At 38.1% G+C, this 17,853-nt stretch overlaps 1 protein-coding gene across 12 annotated transcripts in view; it reads right to left on the bottom strand.

Moving 5' to 3' along the window:
* The window catches only part of ZNF385B (zinc finger protein 385B), a 417,541-nt gene that overhangs the window by 98,208 nt on the left and 301,480 nt on the right, over positions 1–17,853 (bottom strand). The window contains exon 1 of one of the 12 annotated variants that reach the window (XM_045066767.1): positions 12,975–14,411. The exons of 10 other annotated variants lie outside the window; for them this stretch is intronic. In XM_045066767.1, the coding sequence (XP_044922702.1) occupies positions 12,975–13,038 (64 nt within the window). In that variant the 5' untranslated portion in view covers positions 13,039–14,411. Of the gene's footprint in view, positions 1–9,047; positions 9,341–12,974; positions 14,412–17,853 lie in introns of those variants that run through there. One more of the 12 variants, XM_045066774.1, reaches the window with a different exon arrangement.

Here is a 17,853-nt window from a genome sequence, read left to right as displayed (position 1 = left end):
GTATTTAATTACACATTTTTCTTCTAATTAGGTAATGTTACATTCATTGTTAACTTCAGAGCTTGGAGATCCAAGATTTTACATTATGTCAGTATTTCGATGTTGCAGAAGCACTTATTAAAATCTTTATTTTAAAAGCTTTCCTGTGAAATCTTAGCTAAATTGAAAAAATATATTCTTATTTTAAACTGATGGCCTTTTACAACTCACAATTACTATAATCATCAGAAGTCTAAAGTCCAAAAAGTATACAAAATTATTCTACTTAAAGCAGCCTGATGGACAAATTCTTTTGCCATCATGGGTCTCCCTCTACCAAAAGCAAAATTCTTTTTTAAGCCCACAAAGTACAAGGTACTGGGGCGCCTGGCAAGACTCATTTTGTACTAACAAACTCAAATCAAACATACTGCAACATGAAACTTGACAAACCGATTGCTCCATCAACAAAGGTCAGAATGCACAATGATCCCCTTTACCCAATCAAATATCTATGCTAATAAAGATGCGGCTTGAGAACTACTTAGCTGCCACCATTCATTAGCATAAAAACTTAGCAGCTGTTTACCATTCATTAGCATTTTAATGACAGACAATTTGCCATGTTAAACACAGATTGTTTTAAAGTACTGGTAGATCTCCTGAATAAATATAAACTGCTTTCATCAATTCCCTCACCTCAACCTTGCTGTTTCACTTTTAAAACCTGCTTTTTCATGTCACTTCACCCAGACTCACTGCTTCAAAGGAAGTTTGTGCAAATGAGACATGAATGGCAATAAAGTGCTCCCCACCTCACCCCAAATTAGGTTAAGCTTTAATGCTTCTGTCACCTTATTTCAGATTTTGCTGCTACGCCTGCTGCTGGGAAACATTTCTCCTCACCTTGGGATGCCTAGGTTGGTAGGAAGTACAAGCAGAAATTTGTCCAGAATACATTGTACCCTGCAAGAAAATGCTTAGTATCTTTAAAACTTGCTGAGAGAAAAAAAAAGAGTTGAAAATATAATGAGCATAAAAGCATGATACAATGTATCTTTTACATTGCTATGCTCATGGGACAGGACCAGCCTTGGTCTTTGTATGAACTATTCGGCAGCATTATGTAAGACATCTCCTATATGTAGTTCTATTTCAAAGCAAAGGATACAACCTTGTATATATTCTAATGAATCAAGTCATAACAGAGGTCCCTTACTTGATAATCAAGATTTTTAATAATTTTTAAGATTTTATTTATTTAAAGCAGCGAGAAAGCAGGGGTTGGGAGGAGAGAGGGAGAGAGAGAATCTCAAGCAGACTTTCTGCTAAGTGTGGAGCCAGAACTTGGGGTTCGATCCCAGGACCCTGAGATCATAACCTGAGCCAAAATCACGAGTGGGATGCTCAGCTAACTGAGCCAGATGTTTATACTATTTGCTGTATATATAGATCAAACTCACTGACCTAAAATGAAATACACACAAGTGGGTATGCCTAGCCCAAAGATCCAACAGTCACCACTCTCACATGGAAATTGCACGTGTTTATATACTGTCCCATAAGAATGCAGTTAACCCTCTCCCCAAATTTCATTTTCATTGTAAAATCCAAATTGTATTTATTTGTAACTATGAAACTAATGAGAGAGACAGCTCACCACTATGATCATAAAACTATTCTTCAACCAACTGCCTCTGTAACATAATAGGTGCTTTATTATGTCAATGGATTATGTTGTAATCCATCACAATAAAACCTCATTTGAGGGCTTGGTGAAACGTGAAATTATTGCCTTAGTCTTTGACCTTTAGAGATATAATCTTGAAGATTTAGTTGATAGCTCTAAGGTTTCCTAGTGGCTCTTCTCTATGTATCATAACATGAGCAGACAAAACACCTCCGTGTTAGAAGGAGGAAATGCCAAAGTCATAGAAAAACTGTATGGAGAAGCATTTATAGAATGAGATCAAATCTATGCTATATCCGAGAGAAAGGGTTTTTCCTTATGCCAGTATTATGTATGTCTGCCCTAGTGTGTACTGAAATAAAAAGCTTAACATATAAAAGTCTATCGGGTGGAGGCAATGCCAATTATAGAATTCCCAGAGATGTCATTGAAGAAATTAAAAGGAGTGACACTTCAGAAGTCCTACCAAACTCAGTTTTCTCTTTTCACTGCTGTCCCAGCTTTGTTGCCTCTTACCCTGAGTGACTTTCCCTCTTAACCTCCACCATCACCACCCAGCACCACCCAGCATCTCCTCTCCCCCTCACTCATCATTTCCCTACTTTCATCAGTCTAACATGTGAGGAAAACAAATTTGTCATGAGACCAGGGCTATGTGAGTTGGAGATGTGACTGATAAAGGATTTTGTTTCTGAAAAGGCCACATAATAATAATAATAATAGAGATAACATTTCTATAGTTCATACTATGTGCCTGGCACTACCTGTAAGCACATTACATATGCATATATAGAAGTATACCCACAGATAATATATACATATTTGTACATGTATACCCATATATACTCATTATAAATTGAATCAGACAAAATGTATTTTACTTTTTAAGAGAAGGTAAGAAATGTTACTATTTAATGAGATTTTACTCTATGTGAGGTATAACTAAGTAATTTGTGTCCCTTATTTTATTAAATTATAATACAATTCTGTGAGGTTTGTATTATTATCCCCATTTTACAGATGAGAAAGGTGAGCCTTAAGGAGATTGAGTTCATCTAGTATGTGGTAGGGCCTGGGTTATCTAGCTCTAAAGTCCAGCCATCATTTCACAAAGTAGGTTATATGTAAAGTTGTTAAGTGAAAAAGATTCTGTCCTCAAATACATTTAGAAAATGCTGGCTTCAACAAAGTTTAAAGTGGCTCTTTTTTGCAAGACATCTTGGAGCTTATAATATACTAACAGGCACTGTGCATGTCTAGACAGATATAATTTCTACTTTCCATTTCTTGAGCACAAAACAATACTTTGTTGTTGTTGTTGTTTGTTTGTTTTCTTCCATAGAGCTTCTGGAACAATTAGAAAGCTTGGCATGTCCTTCAGGCAATGCTGTTCTACACACATGAACTGTACCAATTCAAGAGTAAGATGATGACTTTCAGGTCTACCATTTTCTTGTTGTGCAAATTTGTGATGAAGGATAGTAGGAAGAAAGGCAGGCAGGGACAAGGGACCCCCACCATAAGAGGAAACCAACCTTAGGAGGACTTGACATCACCCTGGAAGGAGCCCTCCACCCTTTCCCACATAATGGATAGATGACAAAAACCTGATTGGATGACAGGCGCATAGAGGGTTAATCAGATTAAAAGAGCCTGCAAAGGAGCCCATAGAATCCACTAGACTTAGAAAATCTGATGGCAACCGTCTCAGGTCCCCTCCGTCTTCAGGAGCTCTGTGGTATCACTTTGCTATTGCTCAATACACCTTCCTTTGCTTCCCACCACTCTGTCTGATCTACCTCTTCATTCTTGGAAGTGGGATCATCGAGAACGATGGGCACCGAAGGAGAAAGAAATCCTGTAACACTTGGACAAATGATTTTATTTCTTTATTCCTCTATCTTCTTTTTTATAAGTTGGGGAAAATAAGAGTAGCTACAGCATAGGGCAGGTAGGAATACTAACAGATTTTTCTATGCAAAATGCTTAATCCTAAACCTGACACCTAGCAAGTGTTCAATAAGCTTTGATTACTGTAGTTATGAACCATTCCTACTCCTCTCACACTATGCCATATCCCAGAAGGCCATAAATACTTAAGTTCGTTAATACTTGCAAAAGACAGGATATGTAAGGGATCATAAATTATCAACAAAATGCTAAAGAGTTTCAAGAAAGAAACTGCATCTGGTTAGGAGTTGGGTTCATAAATGTTTTCATAGATGAGCTATCTCTTAAGATAAGCCTTGGGGAATGGTTGGTATTTTGAGAGGTAGATATGGGAGAATGGTGGAGGGAAATGCAAAAGCAAAAAACACGGAGAAAATTGAATGTATTAAAATTCAAAACCTTAAGGATTCAAGATACTCTTAAGCATATGTGGTTTAGAAGGTAAAACAAGAAAGAGAAAAGCAGAGTATCTAAATGACCTTGGAGTAAGCAAAGATTTCTTCTTTCTTTTTCTTTTTTTTTTTTTTGAGACTCAGTTATTCATTAGAGAGAGAGAGAGTGTGCACAAGCAGGGGGTGGGGGGAGTGGGGGGCAGTGGGACAGAATCCCAAGCTGATTCCCTGACGAATCCGGAGCCCTAAGTGGGGCTCAATCCCACAACCCATGAGATCACGCCCTGAGCCAAAATCAATAGTCAGATGCTCAACTGACTGAGTCACCCAGGTGCCCAGCAAAGATTTTTTAAATAGGAAACAAAAGATATTAATCATAAGGGCGCCTGGGGGGCTCAGTTGGTTAAACATCTCACTCTTGATTTCAGCTCTGGCTGCGATATCAGAGTTGTGAGATGGAGCCCAGCGACCAGCAATGCATTCAGTAGAGTCTGCTGAAGATTTTCTTTCTTCTTCTGTCCCTCCCCCATTCTCTCTCTCTTTCTGTCTTAAATAATTAAATCTTTAAAAGAAAGATGTTAACCTTAAAAAAACTGACAATATAGAAAGAATAAAGCTTTGGGAATATAACATATCAAAGGAATGAAAAGGCAATCCACAGAGTGGGAAATTAAAATATATACTTTGACAAAGAACTTTAATCTAGAATACAGAACTCCTTAATATCAGTAAGAAAATGAAAACATGATGGAAAAAAATGGGGAGAAAATTAGCCACTTCACAAAAATATATACTAAAATGGCCAGTACTTAGCTTCATTAGTAATACAGTTTAGCAATTAAAAAAAAAAAAAGGGACATGCAAGTTAAAACTGCAATGAGTTATCACTGCATATCCATAAGAATGGCTCCTATGAGTAAAGATTGAGAATGTTAATAAAGATATGGAGCAACTAGAACCTTTTTCCCCCCAGTTTTTTGTTTTGTTTTGTTTTTAGTTTTTGTTTAAATTCCAATTAGTTAGTATACAGTATAATACTAGTTTCAGGTTTACAACGCGGTGATTCAACATTTTCAGACATCACCTAGTACTCATCACAACAAGTATACTCTTTAATCCCTGTCACCTATTTAACCTATCCCCCCCACCAGTCACCCCTCTGGCAAGTATCAGTTGTTACAATTACTGTTACAACAATTGTGAGGGTTTAAAAAAAAAATCATTTTTTTAAAGATTTTTATTTATTTATTTGACAGAGAGAGAGAGATCCCAAGTAGGCAGAGAGACGGGCAGAGAGGGGAAGGAGGCTCCCCACTAAGCAGAGAGCCCGATGTGGGACTTGATCCCAGGACCCCAAGATAATGACCTGAGCTGAAGGCAGAGGCCCAACCCACTGTGCCACCCAGACGTCCCTAAAAAAATGCTATTTAAATACAATTTAATGAACAGATATTGTATTATGCGTCTCAGAAGGAGAATTCAGTGATGCATCGGTTGCATACAATACCCAGTGCTCATTACTTCAAGTGGCCTCCTTACTGCCCACCACCCAGTTACCCCATCCCCTCACTCACCTCCCCTCTAGCGACCCGCTGTTGGTTCCCTATAGTTAAGAGCCTCTTATGGTTTTCCTTATTTTATTTTTCCTTCCCTTCCCCTATGTTCATTTTTTTTTCTTAAATTCCACATAAGTGAAATCATATGGTATTTGTCTTTCTCTGACTGACTGATTTTGCTTGCAAATGGCAAGATTTCATTCTTTTTGATGGCTGAGTAATATTCGTGTGTGTGTGTGTGTGTGTGTGTATTTAGATGATACACCTATCTATATATGGAATACCTATATGGATGTACATATATATACCACACCTTCTTCATCCATTCATCTGTCAATGGACATCTGGACACTTTCCGTAATCTGGGAATTACAGAGATTGCTGTTATAAACACTGGGGTACATGTGCCCCTTCAAATCACTATCAGTTGTTACAATTACCTTGAAAACCCATTTAGCATATCTACTAAAATTGAACATATATATGCTCTATGACTCAGCAACTTCCACCTCTAGGTATTTAGCCAACAAAAAGGATATGTACTAGAATGCTTATAGCAATACTATTTATAGCAGCCACAAACTAGAAATTAGCTAATTAACCCATCAACAGTAGAAATAAATAATGTTGGTTCTTCATGCAATAAAACATTCACATTATGGATTACAGCAATGAGAACAAATGATTTATAATTAGATGCTACAACAAATAGACCTTCCAAGTATGATGCTGAGAAAAAGAACTAAAATACGGGAGCATGTGAACGTGCTGTATGATACTAATTTACACAAAGTAGGAAATCATGCAAAACGAATGTATACTGCAAGGATAGGCTCTCCTTGGAGGAAGGATGCGGGAAGTGACTGAAAGGGGGCATGAGAGGGTGCTGGAAATTTTTCTGCCTGATCTTGGTGCCAGTTACACAGGTCTGTTATGCTTGTGTACATTCATCCACTGTACACTTGTGTGCACATTTCTGGTGGTTTTCTCCAACAGAAACTTTTAAAATGTGTTCAATGATAATAATTTTAGTAAACTATTGTTGGCAAATACAGGCAAAATTTTCCAATAAGAAAAACATCTTCAAACGCTGTCAAGTACTTTTAGGATGAATATGATGTTTTTTTCCCCACTGCCAGCTTGATTTTGCTCAAAATGATTTGTGAGAAAATAAAATTTCCCTTTAATGCTGCTGCTTCCTTGCTGAATTTCCTAAGTGGATGGAAGAGACTAACACAGGATCTACTGATGCCAAAGAGAAAAATGTGTATCTAGAACTCTGAGTCTATAAAATCTTCACAATTGGCAGTTCTGTTTCTGAATGTCCTTTGGGGCACCTCAGGGTTTCCCCCAAAGAGCTCCAACAGCAGCATCCTGGCAGAATGTTGCATTTAAAAATAAATCCTTCTGAGTAGCACACTGAAGTTTATGGGCAATAATGAAATGCTGCTGCAAAAAACAGCAGAGAAGTCACATCGTGGTAGATTTTAAGCTACAGTGTCTGTTGGGTTTAGCAGTGATACGCCAGCTTTTACACAAAACGATGAATCTTTCACTAGGACGCAACGGATGGCTTTTTGAATGTGTGGCAATAGAATACTTAGAGCCAAGTGGTGATTCATTTATACTTGAATATTTTGCTTATGTATGGACTTTCTTATGTTTAAATCCTGAAAAAAAGGTTAATATTTTTGTTTGTTTGTTTGTTTTGGTTTTTACTCCGTGGTACAAAATACAGTTTGACTAAACACGTAACATACTTCATTAGTGGTCATCATTTTGGAAACAGAATTGAAAAATCTGAGAATTTCAGAATCTAAGTAAAGACGTGGTTCTCAAAAAAAGTCTTGAGGACCAAGTCTTCTTTGCAGCTGAAATTACATTTTTGCTTTGTTATCTTTTTTCCATTTGTAGCCCGATTTTATTAAGCATGACCATGCAAGGAAGAAAAATAAAGAAGGGAAAACAGGATTCTGACAAGTGCTTTGTCATTTTTTTGAAATAGTTTTTAATATACCTGACTTATCAAAAGGGAATGTCATGTGCTTAGTGCCTAAATTACTAAGTCTTTAGAGAAGCCAAAATTATCTCCAGACAGGGCTTTACTAAAATTGTCTGAGGTCAAGAATGGATTGGGAGGTCACAGTAGCCTGATGAAACTTTCTGGCAAAAAGACGTAGGGAGATGCTCCTGTGCTACATTTGCCCAATGACTCCTGTCTATGGCATCAAGATGCTTTCATGGAGTTTGAAGCCTGTATCAGAGGAACTTTTTTCTCTCCCTTCCCAACATGTGAAGGACCTCATGGCCGCATGGACTCATGGTTTATTTTAGAAACCTCCCAAATAAGGCAGACTTTCCTAGGAAAAGCAACCACTGTGTTTCTCAAACTGTTGAATACTTCTAGAGGAATTATAGTTCATAAAATTTTAGAGGAATTCACCCTTTGTTTTGCATGAGATAAATGATTAAGAGAACTTAATCCAACATGATGTCTGACTGATGGTAGACATTGCCCAGAGACATTGTTTTGAATATTGATGTCTACACAATCGAAGATGTTTAGGAATCATATACTGAAGTCTTGGTCTTCTTTAAAAATTTAAATAGATTTGTATTTGGTCTGTTTTCTTTTTATTTAATTATTATTTTTTAAAGATTTTATTTATTTATTTGACAGAGAGAGATCACAAGTAGGCAGAGAGGCAGGCAGAGAAAGAGGAAGGGAAGCAGGCTCCCTGCTGAGCAGAGAGCCAGATTCGGATTCGGGGCTCAATCCCAGGACCCTGGGGATCATGACCTGAGCCGAAGGCAGAGGCCTTAACCCACTGAGCCACCCAGGTGCCCCTTTTTTTATGTTTTGACTGAAATTTAGGAGTATTCCCTTTTCAGTGAGATTTTAATCTTAATGTTTTATTTGTTTTTATTACTATGTTTTGAAAGATTTTATTTATTTATTTGACACAGAGTGAGAAAGAATGAGAATGAGAGGGAGAACACACGCAAGGAGAGTGTGAGAAGGAGAAACAGAGTCCCCGCTGAGCAGGGAGCCTGACAGGGCTCCACTCCAGAGCCCTGGGATCATGACCTGCATGGAAGGGAGATGCTTAACCAACTGAGCCACCTAGGTGCCCCTTAATGTTTTATTAATATGAATAATGAAAGAAAGAGATTTAAATCAAAGAGAAAAGCCAGGGAAGTCAAGAGCCAACATCTCTATTTTAAAGAATAGTGGAAGATCAATTGCAGCACCTTATTTTACAGAATTCTTTTAGTATTCCCAATGACATTAAAAAAAAAAAAACGCATTAAAACTACGCTTTCAAGCATACTGTTTAGGTCAACGAAACTAATTCAAATAGCTTCGTGGCAGGAGGCACACATATATTTGTTGGTGGTTTTTATACTGAAGTACTATCAGTTACTGAAACAAAAATGCTATCTGAAAAGACACATTTTTTCCAAGCTATAGCAACTGACCTTCCACTGGAGCAGATCAAAGCACCAAAACCATGGAGGCCTCTGAGTCTGTCTTTAGGCCTCTCTTCTGCAGCTCCCGAAAGGGCCAGGCTGAACGGGCTGCGTACAGCAACTCGGCAGGTCAACACATCCAGCTGCTGCTATAAATTCTAGCTCCAGGATACAAAATGTTTTAGACCCTGGCTTCAGAGAATTTCAGTTCTTGCATTTGGTGACTTAGCTATTTGCATTTAAGAACCAGACAGGGGAAAAGGAATAGTGGTTTACTTAATGGTCCTTTAAAAAGATATTTTTTTCCTCCAGAAGCTTGCCCAGTTTAAAGAAATAGAGTTAATATTTGCTCTGCTGGTGTTCTCTACTCCCACCTTGGTAGAGAAAAGACGTTTCCTTAGCTTAAATATTAACTAACATTTCAAAGCTATTCAAAAGCTGTTGCCCATGTTTAAAAAACAAAACAAAACCAAAAAACAGTAATGGGCTTCTAGAAAGCACAGTTCGGGAATAAACAGGACACCAACAACTGTGCCATTATACACTTTTCCCTTTTTGCATACATATTCCATGGCTTCCATATTACAGTGCACTATACAGAATTCAGGACAAATTCTAGTAGATTATAATACTGGCGACCATCATAGACAAGGCCACTCTTGGTGCTCCAACCGCCAAGAAGCCATTTTCATCCAGAGACTGCAGAGATGGCTCCCATTTGGCATCCAGGCACCATGAAACCTGCCATTTCATCCCTGTGGAAACCTGGCATGGGTGACTAATGTGGACGTGCTAGGAATGGGGTGAGCAGAGATTGTAAATACTGGGGAGACAGTGAGGTTCACTTGGGCAAAAGGTGAGGGGGATTTGAGGAGGGAGGGAAGAGCAGCTAAGTTTGGCTGACTTTTAGAGAGGAGACTAGAATTAACACCAATTCCTTACTTGGAGTTTCCTAACATCTCACTCCTAAAATGATTTTTTCCCCTTTTATCTTTAATCGTATTGTCAAACTCTAGGATTAGATCTAGGATTGTCAAAATAGGATGAAGTAGAGCAGAACAAAAACAATATAAGTAGGAACAACTTGGTTAAGGAGGAATATAATCTCCTTAAAGGAGCTGGGCAAGTGGGAGGCAGTGTCATATCATCCTTATGCTGAGAAACATGGGGTCTTGTGACCTAGGGGATGCTTACACTCCCAAGGGTCTTTAGTGGGTATTGAAGGGAATGGTGACCCCTGACCCAGCTTCTTGGAACTCTTGCCATTGTCCTGATCCTGGAAACTGAGGCTCCCTGCTTCAGTCATTCAGACGGCTTCTGGGGGCGCTAGTGATATGCGAAACAGCATCAGATAAGGCCGTCCAGAGAATGCCCAAGGATTTTCTGCATTGGAAGTGATTCATCATAAATGATCGCCCCTGTCCCTGTGTATCATGTTTATTTTTGTACCATTATCCTGACTTTGTACCAGTTTTTCTTCTATGGAATTTCTTTTTGGCATCTTAAATGACTCAATCTCACTTCCCCAGTGAACACCAAAAGTCAAAGACATAATGATTTTTTAATAAGGCGCCACATGGAAAGTAGAGAATTTAATCATAGTACTCATCATTTTCCTTGTCAATGATTTGCTTTATAAGGCAAGGAAGGAATGGAAATAGTTTTTTTTAGAAGAACATTTGTTTTGACTCTTAGTCTCTTCTGAACTTCAAATAGCCTTTTAAGCTCCCTTTGCCTTAAAGGACACAAATGGAAAAGCATCAGACCTGTGCTCAATGTATTTAATTTGACAAAGCATGTTGCCAGTTAAAGAAAATACAAAAAAGAACCCAAGGTTCCAAAATTGTACAATCTCTATTTTCAAACGTTGATTGACTTATGTGTCTGTCTTTTTTTCTCTGACACCTTTCTTCTCTGTGTCTCTGTTATCTCGCACAGTCTCTCTACCATCCCCGCCTCTCACCTGTTTATCTTTTCTACTTCTCCCATTCCTCTAGTCTCTCTCAGGTCTCTGTTTCGCTCTCTTTCTACCTCTGCATACAGACCTGTCTGTCTCTCTTGTCTCTTTGTCTCTGTCTCTGTCTCTTTCCATAATATTGCTGAGGAACTAGAAAGTATTCAGACTGTCATTTGCCTTCTTTTATAGAATTCACTGTGTTTTCAATAGTTGCTTCCATAAATCAAGACAAAAAGACAGATTTTACTAATATCAGAACAAGTTTGTCTCTGTGACAAGATAAAACAATTAGATGAAGGTCACATCTCTAGTTATGTCTCAAGTAGTCATGTCAGTTGCAACCACTGAAGACTGTTATTATATACAATCACATGTTAATATCTGCTATACTCACAACAGAGTAGAGCAAGTTAAGAACTTAAATTCACCAGGTTCACTTGGGCAAAGGTGAGGGGGATTCAGTGGTGTGTGTGTGTGTGTGTATAAAGATTTATATTTATTTATTAGACAGAGAGAGAGAGAGAGCACAAGCAGGGGGCAAGGCAGGGGGAGAGGGAGAAACAGGCTTCCCACTGAGCAGGGAGTGCAATGCAGGCCTGGATCCCAGGCTCCTGGGATCATGACCTGAGCAGAAGGCAGACGCTTAACCGACTGAGCCACCCAGGCACCCCTCAGTGGTATATTTTTATAAAATTCATCATCAGTGTCCTGGGTTATACAAATACCATGGCTTCCTGTTGGGGAACACAAGGTGCTTTAACACACATTAAGTAGACTTCTAACATGTTACATGGCTTATGATCAATCATCCCACATTTTTCTGATGAAGAAAATGGTGCTCAGGGAGAAATGATTCCATGACAAAGCAAAAACAGAATGAAGCCAACAATGAGCTCAAGGCTAGAAAAAAATTTTCTTTCAGAATCAGGTATGAGCCTGATTGTGATAGCTACACTGAGCACCAGTTCTGCTCAGAAGCCTCATATCACAGGGTCTCTAGCACCTTGGAAAAATTAAGGCTCATGGGCTTTAATCCATTCATTTTTTGCAAGAGTCTACTGAACCCTCAGTGTTTATACTTTTGACCCACCTGTGAGGTAGACAAAAAGACGACGATGCTCTTTTACTATTTTCTGAACCACCTGAAATCCTACTGGGGACTACGAGATAAAAACATCTACCTAGTGCCAAGACTTCTTAAGTTCTTTCCTAACAGTAATATTTATTCGTGTTTAAAAAAATGACAAAACTGAAAAAGAAAAGGAATTTTATGTGGGCAAAACTAAAGTGATAACATTAAAACAGAAATGAGAATTTCACCATCATCGATTGTATACATACAAACTACATCTATCCTCAAAACAAACAATACTCCCACTTAAGGAGCTAAATTTACCTAGTTTCCAGAGAGATTTCTATGCCCAAGGGTCTAAATAAACATTGAAGCCATTGAGTTTTGACTTAAACTAGATGAAACATTAAAAACTCAAAACATGCTTATCATAAAAACCATGTGACGAGTGCAAATAACCCATGTCACCTAATTTTGTGACAGGCCACCAGCCACTATTCTGTCAGTTTGATTGTGAATGCTTAAATAGGTATAATCATCAGCTTAAATATACTTCACAAAGAGAAAAGTGAGAGACGGTTCTAAATCCTTGGATTAAACATGAATTTCATTTTTACCAACTAGTTATTCTGAGACAAACTTCAAAAGGAAAAAGATAAAGGACATGTGGGCAATCAGTCACATCTTTATTATATTTAGCAAAATGAACCAATATTATAATTTAAATAAAAACAAATTAGGAAAACCAGGATGATATTGGGCAGGGAAGTTGTGAAATTAGCCAATTCTATTTGCTCTAATTCTGCTACTTTTCTCTGAAATTGATTTTAACTGTTTGACATTTTTGTCACATACTTCATGAAAAAGTTCCCTGAGGTGTAAATGCTGATTAGCCAGCAATGCTTACCTTCGTTTTTAAGATTACAGTCCACGTTCACTTCTGCATTCAAGCTCTGTGCGAAGTATGACATCGAGAGATAAATAATTCCATCATTTCAACCTGATGTTTCTGTGAAATGTGGTGCTAGGAGACAGCCGACGGGCACTGCGTCTGAACAAATCATATGTCCTGTAATTGCCGCTTAGCTCTAATTACTATTGAGGATAGTGTTTGCAACTTGATTCCAGGGAGAGGGCAGACTACCTTCTGACGACACCGGACCAAATATATCCTAAAAGACTGACAATTACTTTCTTTCATGTAATTTTTCTGAGTAGCTTCAGCTACTCAGAAACTACTACTCGGCCATGGCAAAAATGAAATCAAATCATCTGCCACCCAACTCTCCTTTCCAACAAGACAATGCAATTTGCTCAAAACACTTACTTGTTAAAACAATTTGGAATTTTGGGGTATCACTGAGATTTAAAGGGATTATTTTTTTCTTTTCTAGGTGGGCAACTAAATTTTTATTTTAAAATTGCTTTTTATTTCAAAAAGGACTGTGTTCTCAAAATATGAACTTTGTCTATGTTCTCTTAGTTTGAAATAATTTATTTGCATGCCGTTAGGCCTGAAGAATTTCCTTCCTTTCCTGTGCATTTTTAAGTTTTAAGTAGATTCATAGCATATAATTTAGAAAAGACTAAAGCAGGTAACAATTTGATGTTGATACATTAAGATGGATGTTTATGCCTTTCAGTGCCAGAAGCCTAATTTGAGTTATGCGGGTGAATTATCATAGTGAAATTAGCAGTTGTGCAGGCTTGGAACTGAAATGATACATTATGCACTCATATGTCTAATCTCACTTTGTCCAGTGGCATCTGATCATGAAGGTTTCTGATAGATCCACGTGACACGTATGGCTATGACTGAATGGTGTTTTGCTTATGCTAGGCTGACTGCCATTGATATTGATAAGTTAGCTTGGTGGGAATTTTGACTGAGTGAAAGAAACTTGAAATGACGGATGTTATAAATGTTGGGAAGGATTTTGCACCTTTGGTTGTGCAACTTAACAACATTTGCCAACCACAGCCAACACTTTAGTGACATACAGAGCAAACTACACCCACCCAAATTCAAAGATCTGATGTATCTGCTTATGTCAGATTTGCATGGTAACTATCAGGGACAGGTAAACCTAAGAGAATAATTAGATGCAGCAACCAAAATGGTAATTACAATACCGGCTCTTAGAATGAGTTCATAACTCTAAGCCCCACCATCTCAGTTGTTATGAATAATAACAAAGTAGCATTCTAAATGGGACACAGCACCCTCTATACTTATTTCCCCCCCCAAACAGCAGTTCACACTTCTTGCTCATATAACATTGTTGTTCATGATTAAAATAAACTTGTCTGGCTCAGTTGGTTAAGCATCAGACTCTTGATTTCTTCTCAGGTCATGGTCTTAGAGTCGTGAGATCAAGCCCCACATAGGATTCCATGCTGGGTGTGGAAACTGCTTAAGATTCTCTCTCTCTCTGCCCCTCCCCTCTAAAAAAAACCTTATAGTCACTGCTGTGGTTTTCACTTTTATTTTTTTATCTTTTTTTTTTTTTTAAAGATTTTTATTTATTCATTTGATAGTCAGAGATCACAAGTAGGCGGAGGGGCAGGCAGAGAGAGAGGAAGGGAAGCAGGCTCCTTGCGGAGCAGAAAGCCTGATTCGGGGCTTGATCCCAGGACCCTGAGATCATGACTCGAGCTGAAGGCAGAGGCTTTAGACCACTGAGCCACCCAGGCACCCCTGTTGTTTAACTTATTTTAAAAAATCTATACCTAAATTTAAAAATCTAGAACACTCCTAAGAAAACTCGGTGTTCAGTAGGGATTCAGCTAGGCAGATTATTCCATTCTTTTTTGTCTAACTTTAAATCATGCCTGATTCCTGAAGTATTTTCCAGAACATTCCCAGGCCTGGCATACTAGTCCATCCTCAAACTCTCACAGCTTTTACTTGTACCTCCCATAGGCCCTTTGTTTAGTTCAGCAGTACATGAAATGTGGTCCCTAGACCAGAAGCATCAGCATCACCTGAGAACTTGTTAGCAAAGCGAATTCCCAAGCTCCATCCGAAACTTGCAGAATTATAACCCCCTGGAGTGGAATCTAGAAATCTGTGTTTTAACCAGCCCTCCAAGTGATTGGACACACACTTATGGTGGAGAACCACTGGTCCATGATGCATGTATGTACCAAGAGTGGTAGGAGAATGTGATAAGGAACATTTAAGCTTCTATGGGGGAAACTATGGAAGAGCTAAAGGCCTAGCAGAGGGCTGGCATTTAAGTGGTGGTCTAGACGGGCGGCAAGAGACTGAATGAATGAAAGAGGCACTAGGCATCCCTTACCTGGCTAACCTGTCATGTGTGCCCTTGAGTTAATGCAGCCCTACAAATTCCAAGGTCTTACTCTGTAAGTTACCATCATTCTTCAATCATTTCATTTTTCAGGAAAACAAGGAAAACTTCCCTGATTTTTGTCAGCTTCTTCGTCTACCAATTTCTCTGTCTTTTCCTTTAATTCCTTTTAGCATAGCCTATATTTCTTTTTCACTTTTTTTTACTCTCCCTTCAATTAATAAATCTGGCTTCTGATTTCTCCATGTTAAGAAAACTATGGTTTTGATGTTCTTTATCAGTCCTCCTTTTCCAAGCTCAACTTTTGTATTTCTAAACATCCCCTGGACTCTTCTCACCTGTATTATCCCACTGGCATCTCAACTTGAACATATACAAAATTGAACTAGATCATCCTAGCTCCCCTAAAGTCTAGAAGAGACATACTTCCTCTGGTGTTCTTTATTTTGCTGCCTAGCACCACGAGTTTTGGTTATACAGACTACAACTTGACTCTATTTGACTTTTCCCTTTTCCTTGCCCTGAATCAAGTTAGTTACATTTATGACACCTTTCACCTCCTATCCTTTTTCACACCCATTCTTGTTACCTCCATTCAGGTCCTCATTAGCTGTTCACTAGTATAATTCTTTAATCACTGTAATCCCCCTGTGGTTAAATGAGTTCCTGAGAAGGATAGCTTGAATCAATCATTTCCCTGTTCAAATGTCTTCCATTGCTCCCCTTAGTGAGTTACAGGCTTTGAAATCCAATACTGTACACCTGTTCAAATCACTACTCTGCTACTTACCAGCTGGGCAACATTAAGTGAATTAATTGACTTGTTAAGCCCGTTTTCTCAGCTGACAAGTAGGAATAAACACTAATCAAATCTCATGAGGAGACCTGAAGGAACTAACACATGGAAATTCTTACTAAAGTGCATAGAAGGCTGAAGGATTTAGCAAATGGTAAGCATTATTATTACCGTCACCAAAACCATCGCCATAGAATACAATTCCAACACTGGTTCAGCAGCCATCACCATCCTTAAACTTAACTGAAACTTTCTAAGATATGCTCAACTGAACTATTTCTCAGGCGTGAGGACAAAATGGTTTTCTTTCCGTCTCTGGCTTTTTAGGCAGTTCTTTTCACCACACAAAGCACTGCTTGGTTCTTTTACATACAACTTTTTTTTTTTTTTTTTTAAGTTCTATAGCTTTGGTTATGCTTCCTCGAAGCTCTTGCCTTTCTGTCACCTCTCATACTCTAGCTTTAAGTGGTATTTTGAATGCCATTTCTTCCAGGAAGCCCTTCTATTTCCAAAACAAAAAAGTACCTTGCTTTCCTTTGAACCTGCAATACATTTCACTAATATCTCTTTTTCAGTATATAAGACATTCTATTGTGTATGTGTCTTTTCCCCTAGGAAACTATCAGATCTTCTGGGTTAGAGACCAGACATGACTTGCTGCTTTTGCTTGGTGTTTCCCCCAGAGAGGGCACTCAACAAATGTACTGAATGAATGAATGAATGAATGAGGTAAAGGGAACAGCATCTACATTCTTACATGAACTGTGCTACTGTGTGCTACCTGGTGAGAGGCTTTCTTCCCCATTGATAATTATGAGGGTCTTCAACATGATGAGAATTACAGAAACAAGTCTTAAAAGGCCCCTTATAAATGGGACATTTTCTTTAAACCTTGGGTTTAAATTCATTCTAGAACTCAGAAGTAGGTTCTGCATAAATAAAGTCATAAACATTCATTGGATTCCTGAGATTGTGCTCAAAAGCGTAATTGACCCATAGGACAGGTGTCATGGCTAGAACGTTACATTAACACCTCAATGCCAGTGTTACTAAAAGGGGTCATGAAAAGGAGTCGATATTCTATGAGTGTTTATGAAGTGCTCAAACTTCCTTATGAAACATCAAACCAGGAATTTTTTTTCTTCATATTTTAAGACATACTCCAAGAGCTGTAGCCAGAAGCCAATTTTCTTGTGTATTCAAATGATTACTTTTCCTTGCCAGGATGAATGTGCTCTGGTTCAAGAATGAATTTATAATTGCTGATTATAAATTTAGAAAATGAAAGTCTTCTATAAAGTTGTTGATTTGTTTAAGTTTCCAGAAATCAGAAATTATTTTCTTTTTTAGTTACAATTCTAATATTTAGCTCCTTTGTCTTCATTTTGGATTGATTTTAAATTGACTGTGTGGCCCCTGATACTCCAGCTTCAGTTCCTGTACCCACATCCCCTGAAAAATACATAATGGCCCATTAACAAACTTTTAATTACATTCATTAGGAGAGTCTGTTATTTTAAAGTAACTCTTCAGTGAGTAAATAATCCCTTTTTAATGGAAAAATGATTGCCTTTCCAATTATCTGAATTGCAATTTTGGATTTTCACAAATTTACTTAAAGCAGACAAGCCTATAAAGAAGAAATTATCAATGAAAAAGACCTATTTTTACTGTTACTT

The sequence above is a fragment of the Mustela putorius genome, unplaced genomic scaffold (assembly GCF_011764305.1).
Source record: "Mustela putorius furo isolate JIRA1106 unplaced genomic scaffold, ASM1176430v1.1 tig00003869_pilon_pilon_pilon, whole genome shotgun sequence".
Classification (NCBI taxonomy): Eukaryota; Metazoa; Chordata; class Mammalia; order Carnivora; family Mustelidae; genus Mustela; species Mustela putorius.
The sequence above is the reverse complement of the archived record's forward strand: the minus strand, read 5'-3'. Positions and strand labels throughout refer to the sequence as shown.